General features: G+C 42.9%; 1 protein-coding gene across 1 annotated transcript in view; it reads right to left on the bottom strand.

Annotated features, from left to right (window-relative positions):
- Positions 1-1,579: 1,579 nt before the first annotated feature.
- LOC111645788 (uncharacterized) overlaps positions 1,580-9,705 on the bottom strand; it is a 21,801-nt gene continuing 13,675 nt past the window's right edge. Inside the window, exons 4-12 of the mRNA XM_087170683.1 lie at positions 9,003-9,092; positions 7,937-8,159; positions 7,012-7,180; positions 6,396-6,522; positions 3,899-4,039; positions 2,926-3,051; positions 2,730-2,814; positions 1,962-2,143; positions 1,580-1,645 (exon numbers count right to left, since the gene is read on the bottom strand). Of these exons, the coding sequence (XP_087026809.1) occupies positions 1,580-1,645; positions 1,962-2,143; positions 2,730-2,814; positions 2,926-3,051; positions 3,899-4,039; positions 6,396-6,522; positions 7,012-7,180; positions 7,937-8,159; positions 9,003-9,092 (1,209 nt within the window). The remainder of the gene's footprint in view (positions 1,646-1,961; positions 2,144-2,729; positions 2,815-2,925; positions 3,052-3,898; positions 4,040-6,395; positions 6,523-7,011; positions 7,181-7,936; positions 8,160-9,002; positions 9,093-9,705) is intronic.

Below are 9,705 nucleotides of genomic sequence, written 5' to 3'. Positions count from 1 at the left end.
ATTGGAGGGTGAATGCCACCAATCACCTGTGGAGAGCTTGGGGAGGATGAGCTCACTGGTTCCCCCGCCCACCCACGAATAATAATAATAATAATAATAATGACAATAATAATAATGACAATAATAATAATGACAATAATAATAATGATAATAATAATAATTTTATAGCTTCCGTGTATAAATCACGCATTTAAAAGTATAAGAGCAAAGGCTACACATTAAAATATACTGGCATCTAAATACACAGACACAGACATTTAGAAAACGTTACTGATTTATTTATTACTAAGCCACTCACAACAAGTGAAGAGACGAAACAGCTACAGTGTTTTTCCAAAATGATTGCAGTGTTTGTTATGTAACTGTCTCCAGGGCTGGTCATCTCCCTCCCCCCTCCCCCCTCCACAACACTCCCCCCACCATCTCTGCCCCTTCACATGAGACTTGTCGCAGGGCAGGGCTGCTGCCTCTGCTGCCTCCTCTGACGCTGTGATTTTTTGCACTAGACATTTTTTTTATGATCACACACAGATGAAAGAGAATGCTGCATAGTGGAAGCATATGGAGTCATTTTCTCTGATGCTCCACCACCACCACCACCTCCTACCACCTCCCACCTCCCACCACCCACTGGCTGTGTTAAAGTTGCATGCATGCATGCCTGCCTGCCCAGTGACTCTGGGAGTGGAGGAGGCATCGCTATGATTAATATCGCTTTGCTACTCTCCAAGCAAGGTCATCAGCAACCATCTGTAGGCAGTGGAAAAACCCTAATATCCATTTAGATTTGAACATTGCATTGTTTCTCTGTGCTTACCCGATTCAGCTTAGTGCACTGGCAAAGTGGCTGGCACGTACACTAGCTGCTTTCCTTTTTCTTTAAAGTTGCACAGTATATTGCACCATTTCAAGCCTGCAGCGCTCTGTTTGATGAATTCACAGGTATCTGTGGGAATACAAAAGCACCAAGACTCGAGGTTTCATGTTGGTGTCAAAAATAGCATTTTCTATGACTATGTGTGAATTGTACATGAATGGGTTAGCTGCCTCATCATTTCCAGCAGGGTGTCACTTTCTTCTCCCCTCATCTAGAGGGCAGTGGAGACCCGTGTAAAGACCCGTGTCTCCACTGGCATTACAAGGCATAATGCAGAATGCTCACCTCACTGCCTCTTGCCTTCTGAGACCTAAGTGACACTGCTGATCCGACCGTCGGCATATATGGGAGATTCTCCTTGCATGTGCCTTACTGAATATGTAATTAGCTTTTGTGGATTTTAATAACATGAGAGCATTAACAGACAACTAACCTTATACAAGAAGTAGTTTATGTAGGGGGATTCTGTTTGATTTTGTGTGTGTGCAGTGCATGCAATGAAGGCTTGGAGACTGGTAGTCCGGGGTTGCATATTGAGATCAAAGGAAGCAAGTCAGACATCAACATCCGTTTCAACAACCCCCACCCCCCGCCAAACAAGCTGGACCAACTGCTGACAACAGTTCAGATGAAGAATGTTGTTTCATTGTGCTGCACAACAGGGATCCCGATTGAAAAGTAGATCTCTTTCCACGGCTGCTATCACTGTTCTTTAGATTTCGGGTTGACAACTGTTGTGATGGCACTCTTGTAGATGGGGTTGTCGATCTGAAACAGAGTGGAAACGTTTCATTGTGCAGGGATAATACTCATTTTGTGTCATATTACTGCTGGTAAATTGAAGGTATTAGTGACCAAGCACGGGTTTTTCATTTTCTATTTTAATCTCAGCATAAAATAGTTGACACATGCATACAAAACCAAATATCTCATGCCTGTCCTTTGATTTTTTCCTGTTATATCTGTACCACGTCTACAGTACGCTCTTGTTTTACCATGTTAGTTGTCAAAATGTCTCTGCACCAGTGTCACAGAGACAAATTCCTACGTTTTCCTGTACAACCTCTGACTGACAAGCACTGACAGAAGGATTTGTTTGGGCAGGGCTCAACCTGCTCCAGTGTCTCTGCTCCAGCTCTTTCTGGAAGCGGGCAAACTCCCTGCGGTCATAGATGCTGGTGAGTAGTTTCCATAGCAGCAACAAAGCCACACCCAGCACCACAACAGAGGCTGATAGCACTGCGGTAATCAGGATCACGTTTGGACCTGATGGGCAATCTTGAGAAACAGAGGAAGCCATACCTCTTTGTCATTAACAGACTCTTGAGATTGATTGCTAATATTTATTTCAATCCAAGCAGCACCATGTAACTTTTTTGAAGAATTACAGTGAATTACAGTACACAGATGACTTAAAGTAATATTAGAAGACTGCACATGACAAACTACTTTGTCAGTTTGTGTGGGTGCAGAGGGGAACCATATGCAAAAAAGGGTACTGATCTAAGAGACAAGTTTCTCTGCTGAAGCCCTACTTTGTGATTCATTATTAGGATATACAGAAGATCAATTTTTACATAAAAGAAAAATCCCTAGAGCTGCTGTAACTGGCATAAGTTATTGAACTGTGCTGTTGTTGATGATGTATTGTTGCAGTCATGAAAAAAAAAGAAAAAAATATAGAGACTCTGCTCTGCCTACCTCATTCAAGAGCTACATGAGCATGGATAGAGTCTTCTTTTTGTCCAGTGCTCAGCAGGAAGTGCACTCTGCAGCCATCTGTGTCTACTTCCATACACTTGTGAAGGCCTGAAGAGGGGGCTACTGTTGCTAAGACACCAGTCTGACCTACCAGAGTGAGGTTCAGGGTGGAACATCTCATTTCGCACTCCTCTGGATTCAAGCCCAGTGAGAATGCCCAGCACAAGATGAATGCTCTGTGGAAAAGAATCATCAGTGTAAACAGACCTGAAACCTCTGAAGAAATTTGTGCCAGAACTCCATTTGAATTGTCACGTAATTTGCCTGAACTAGAAAAGTCATTGTACTTTGTGCAAGGTGCAGACGCTGGGGCAGGAGGGGCAAAGCTCACAAGTTGGGCCTTGAAAGCGGTCGTCATGGCAAATGCAGGTGCCACAGTGATAGTCCCCTCTGTCTGCACAAATCTGTCCGTCCTGAGACAAACAAGACTCCAAGCTGAGAGGGCACTCACACGCTCCACCACTGAATGCCGGGAGACACATACACACCCCGCAGACCTGGTGTAGTAAAACATGATAAAAGAAATGAGATATGATCACCTCTTGGAATATGTGACACATATTATTTGACAGTGGTTGCCTATATGTGTTGTCCATACCTCCACGCTGCAGTCCTCGGTAATGATCACAGCTGAAATCACCGCATTCACAGAGCTGCTCTTATGACACACACACTTCCCGCAAACACACTCTCCGTGTCCACCGCACACTTCTGATACATTATCGTGGCGGCAAAGGTAGGAGTCAACCACCCTGCGTGACTGTGCTTGATCGCATTCGCCAAATGTTTCAACTCTCCCCCCTTTACACCTGTAACATAGAAACAAATATCTGTTGCTTGATTCCACCCTGAATGACTTGAAATTAGGCTTGTTATCAAAATCGATGCCATTAAGCTACTTCACCTGCCTCCATGCACCACACTCCAGAGCGCTGTTGCCATAGCTACATGAAGGACTGTGTGGGACCATGTACTTTTGGCATGAGCACTCACATATGGGGCTCAGCAGGACCTCAACCTATAGCCTTGGGGCTTAATAATAACACGGGATGGTCTTTGTGAAGCAGTCACACACTGAGGTGCTGTAATGCTTACATTGAAGCTCACCTAGAAGGGAGGTGAGAATTCCTTCAGCACAATTATAATGCTCCACTAATGAGGTAATCATAATTGGCATTACCACTGCTTCAACTGCCAATGGCCACATGCTAACAGCAGCACTTAGACAATTTACCACACACAGAGCCAGCCACTACCCACCTCATCACCTATGGAGATGTCGGAGCACCTCCTCCCTTGTTCACCGCGCCTCAGCCTGTGGTCCTTACAGTGTGAAGTATAGGAGATGTGATAGCCTGGGGGCAGCTTGCTGTTCTCCATAACAACCTCAGAGGTCAGCGCCTGTAGTCAATAGAGCAGTTAACCTCTTAAAGATGGGAACGTGTAAGCAGGCTACACATATAAGGCTAATGACCTTTGTAGGAAGGGAGTTTCTGCATCACTTACATAATATACGTCGACTATTATCTGCAGGCTGTTGTGGGAGTTGTTGGAGAGCGTTCTGACTGCACATTTTGGGAAGATGCTTTTTAGGCCCTGAAGCAAAGCGACAATATCCTTGCTATACATGAATATACTATATGCTTATTGACAGTCTGTCAGCTCCTCTTTCTAGCAGCCATTCTGTTACTGTTTATACTGAATATACTGTCAAAGCATGGATGCTTGAATTGGTCACAGTCAGAAATCACTCCCTCTGCTGGATGAAGGTAGTCTATGTGAAAGTGGGTGAATCTGATATGGACTCCGGGAGGAAAAAAAACCACTTATAATATCAGTTTTGATTATATTCTACATTGTCAAGAAATCCCATAAAAGCCCAAAACCAACAATGAATTGATCCAAAGTATTATCTGTGTTGTCACAGCCTGATATAGACCTTCAATGTTCAAACACTAATAAAAGCACCTCAGTGAGCCACACTGTTGCACTGGTGACACATTTCTTCATAACTATATACTTGTGCTCTATAGTTTATTTTGAGCCATCAATATCAAATACAACATTTTGCTGCCATAAATACTAACCAACACCAAATGTAGATTAATCCGCCACTGAAAATAGACCCAACAAATGCACTATTTACTCCAGCTTGAGTGATGTTTGTCAAAAACTACAGTGCCCAATGGTTTTAGGGAATTATCTAGCCTTTTTTTATAAAATAAAAATATTAAGTAGTTGGTTTTGATCTTTCATGTTATTTTTGACAGCAAAACAAATACAGATTATCACCAGCGGTAACCTTGGATGGAAAATTAGATGAAGTGAAATCCATGAAGACTTCAGCTTGTGCATTCTGAATATTTCTTGGGAAAAGCATCACAAAAATTGTTAAAAAAAAGGGGAAACCCTTTCTATACACTACAGTGTAATTTAATGCATTTACAACTGAGGTGTCACCACAGTAACTGCGGCTTTACTATGGACTAACAACTCACCATAGCACCAAAAAATGCATTTAAGAAATAGAAAGAAAAAAACTGATGAATAATAAATGAATAGTGATAGCCTCTGGTGTGCCTCGTACAAGTGTCTGACATTTTCTGTGACAGCGAAGATGATCTGGATGTTCCTCTGTCTCAATATTTCGGCGACATGCGTCACCGAAGGATAGTCTTGACAGGGCAGATAGAAAATGCAATGCATAACACTCAGGCCAGAATATATATGTGTAATCACTAGTTAAGCACGCTCTCCCTCTTCCCTCTATTGCTGTCCTCCCCCTTTCCCTCCCATCTAACAACTCTTTCTATCGCTCATTTCATTCACTCTCCCTGACATTCTTTCCATTTCCTCCAAATAGATAAATAAGTACCATTCAGAGTGGAGCGACACCCGCATCTTGCACATTCATTTTCACATTTTCAGCCTTGGGTGGCCATTTATTCAGACTGAAAAAGATTAATAATGTATCTATATTCACTCTACCTGTCAACTGCCAACACTGCAATGAGGTCAAGATACACAACACTCTCGTGAACCTCATAAAAGAGCTATATGGATGTCTGACACACAGGTACAAAGACATACTCGCACAAGCACGTAAACAGACACGCATACACATTCGAGCTCCCTCACAACAAGCCACCTATAGCCATCTCAACACAGACACAGTGAGATTAAGAGATGAAAGCTTTGGTTTGGATTACTCCATAAACTCTCCAGCTGTTTCCCATCAGGGTGTGCCTGTCAGCATCTTCTTTACCCAGGGCACTGTGCTGTTGATTCTGACCTTTAAATCACTGTCTTTGACTTCTGTCTGCAGCAGTATGGACCTCTATTTCACTGCTCTGATTGCAGACGAGAATCAATTTGGCACGCGCTGCAATATCTGGTCCATAGGATAAACACTGCATGCTCCTTGGGACCATAGCTAGCTAAAGCATTCTACAAACAGAGCGAAAGCACACCCAGCTGTGACGGCTTGTTTTGTTGAGCAAAAGCTTTGGTTTGTGAATATAAGCATGGGATATCACAAAGCTTTTTTCCACAAGGGAGATGAACCTAACCACCTTTGAATGTATGGCTAAATTCTTACCAAAGCAACATTATTATGCCAATAAAAACACCTGTTTCTGTAAAATGTGCCTTAAAAACCAAAACAATATGCTAAATAGTGTGTAGTGGTCTTAATCAATGTTTGGATTAAGTGTTAAAACATCTCATTAAATGAAACAACATAACCTCAATATTAAACCTGGAAATTTCCTTGGGTGTACACATTTTTATGCAGGTGACACTTTCCATCGTTGGGAAGCACAATGTCGCCCAATTTGCCGTCTCCAGCAAAGTGGAAACCAGCATCGGTAGAATGCGATCTCCTCCTGCAAGTGAAGAACATCACACAGTCAATGAACTGCTAATTTGCAGTAAATACAGCACCGTGACAGACATAAGTGTTTCTGACAGGCTTTTGCAAGGAATTACCTTTCTGCTTTTGTGTGTAATCAAACGACTTGCGAATGAGTAGCCTAATACTTTGCCTTCATGCTCTTTAGGGCTTAAGTCTAAAATTTGTCATTATGAAATTATTAAAGTCAAATTTTCACTCATAATGAGTTTAAAATACACCCAAAACTGAGTGGTGCAGTTTCCCAAAGGAAGCTTTGAATTCTAAAATGCCCCTCTCATCTATTGTCTGCAGTGTTTCCACCTCCTCCACACATCGCCCACTCACACAAAAACAACAATCTCTGTATTGCAGTCCTGCTCCCTGCTGGGCTTCCTCACATTACCTCACATACAGCGGCTTGCATCACGGCTTCTAGCCCCCCCCCTCTGGTAAATCCAGGTTACCAGAGATCCACTGCTACCCCACGAGCTCCGTGAAGAGGCTCCCGTTGGCGGCGAGGCTCAGGACATGGGGGTAGGTGAAGCGAGGGGCACAAGGGCAGGGCTCGGTCTTCTTACATGGGTTCCTGAGCGTGTCCTCCGCAGTGCTGATGTACGGCATCACCGCCTCGTCCACAAATGCACCAAAACCTTTTGGAGCGGAGATGAATTGGTGGGGGGGGGTGGGGGGTGAGTAAGAAGCAGTGTAAAGTTTTGAGAAGTGATTTTGTGACTGAAGGGTGGAAAGTGAATAACTAATGCTCTCCCTTCTTTCAGCAGCTACCAGTTGTCCTTGAGCAAAGCACTTAATCCCCAATCGCTCCAGTGGCGCTGCTCAGTGGTAAGATTATGAGTGTACCGGGCAGCTCCCAGGAGTGTGACTGTGTGAATGTGACACAAGGGTATTCCATAAAAAGTGAAGTATGGAGGTATAAAAAGTTAAGAAAAATTTTGCTAGCCTACCACTCAGGTAAGAGGGAAAAGAAAACCGATGCTGACAGACCCATTCTGAAGTCACTGGTAATATTGGTCTCTATGAGGTCAGCTCCCAACTTCTTGACACTGGGCAGATTGTTTCTGTGGAGGGACAGTGTCCTCCACTGAACTGAGGTCTGCAGGAAACAACATCACAATTGCAATAATAAAACAGAAGCATTCCTGAGGCTGCACATCCTGTGTGTAGGCTAATGAGCTGTTCTGGAAATGTCTCCATATGCTGTACTTTTATTACTTAGCCATTGTTTCCCAACTGTGTCTTATTTGTTTTTGAATTCTCTGTGAGATTGATGAATATAGAAGATCACTTATTGGTGAAAAAAACTACTCAGCAGATAATAGTTCTCTCGTCATCTGGCTGAAGTTGGCTTAGACATATTTCCTTACCGGCACTGTTCGTGTGACACCCACCTGGCCTGAGGTGCAGAAGAACAGTCTGAGGCTGGAGTTGGGTGGGCTGTCTGTACCGCCGCTGGTGTCTTTGTTCTTTAGGATGGAAGGTGATCTTTCGACCCTTTAGAAGGACAGCGGCCCCTCTGGGGTCCTCCAGGCGATCAAAAGGACAGCCCGTCCTCATCCGTGCCCTGGCTGTGTCACAGCGCTCCCATATGTGCTGACCCACTTCTAGAAAACTCTTGACACAGGTTCAGGTTGAGTTCAATCTCTTATATATGAACACTCTCCCTAAAAGAACGCTTAAAAATTAAACATACTACAGCAGTTAATGCTAAATGACACTATACACAATGCAGCTGTAGTGTAAAACCGTCATTTGCATAAAGAAATAGCAGTGATGCTGTGTATGACAGTGATATAGAGAGGGTGTGAAAGTGATAATGAAAAGCAGGTTGTGTGTCTCTGTTCTCTCTTTGCTCACGACACAGCTGCATCTTTCATTATGCAAATAAAAGTAATTAAAAATGACACATACATTCACCACTCTCATATATGATGGCCCATTTTAGCACTTGTTTTTATGGTATATATGTTGGGACAACACAGCGCGTGTATCTGACTGATCAAGACAACATTGGTCTTTAACATATGTTACTACCATGGCAGGGATGTGCTTTTCTTGGTTTTAGATCATTTCTTAGATCAACTAGATTTTCTCAGTTTTACAACATCACAACTGCCTGTCATTATTAGAATATCATTATTTTTGCATAGTATAATTAAACCTAGATTGCATTCTCCCTTTCCCCCAATGGTTTTTATCATTTTCAAACTCTCCAAAATACTTATTTTCCATCTGTCCGTATGTCAGATTCTACAACTGTAATATAGGCTAATCTATATGATTAATATAATTAATAAGAATAAATGAGCACAAAGGACTCACAAAGGATTCAGCTCTGCTAAAGGAAGTGAACTGAAGAATTGAGAAACTTCTTCATAGTCCCAAACAGTACACAGGGTTGCATTAACAGTGATCCTTTCGAAGAATGAGGCAGAAAGTGTTTCCGAGGCCACTCACCTCCTCAGTATACCAAGCACAGTGTTGCCCCGCTGCCAGACACTCTCCACAGCTCACGACCCCGACTTTGGCATTCGTGATCTGAATGATCTGAAGTTGGAACATAAACCGGCAAAAAGCTTTACTATCCAGCCGCACGAATGCACCATTTCATATCTATGTAAGGTGAAGTTTTCTTTACTCCTTCTGGTTTGGTATTGAGGCGTTCACTTTGGAAGCCAAGGGAAGTTACTTTAGATCCGCTTTTCTTTTCCACTCATTTTTTGCTCCTTACTCGAAACGCAAAACACACAAAATCATCCATCATGACTGTCCTTTTTAGTTGTCAGTCACTTCGCAACAGTCTTCTCACAGCTGCCACTTGAAAACCACATACATCTTATATTTGACTTTCCATTTAAAAAAAAATGCAGCATCATAAATTCCATTTGAAGGCAGCATGCGACCTGAATCATACAGCATGCAGTCACACTGGAGTTCAACCAGCCACACTGGACATCTGTACACTGCTTTACCACCAAAATCACATGCATGGAAATACAACCACTGGAGTTTCTCCCAGTCCATTTTCAGGCCACATGATGCCACAAAGTCATTCAGTATCTTCAGAATCGCATGGAAATTCTTTCCATTTGAATATTTTAACTCAAACTTGTGATAAGGAAGAAGGTGGTGGTGGTGGTGGTGGTGGTGGGGTGGGGGG

Source organism: Seriola lalandi, unplaced genomic scaffold (assembly GCF_002814215.2).
Source record: "Seriola lalandi dorsalis isolate HSWRI2012SDOR001 ecotype SW California unplaced genomic scaffold, Sedor1 jcf7180002054956, whole genome shotgun sequence".
NCBI classification, from domain to species: domain Eukaryota; kingdom Metazoa; phylum Chordata; class Actinopteri; order Carangiformes; family Carangidae; genus Seriola; species Seriola lalandi.
The sequence above is the reverse complement of the archived record's forward strand: the minus strand, read 5'-3'. Positions and strand labels throughout refer to the sequence as shown.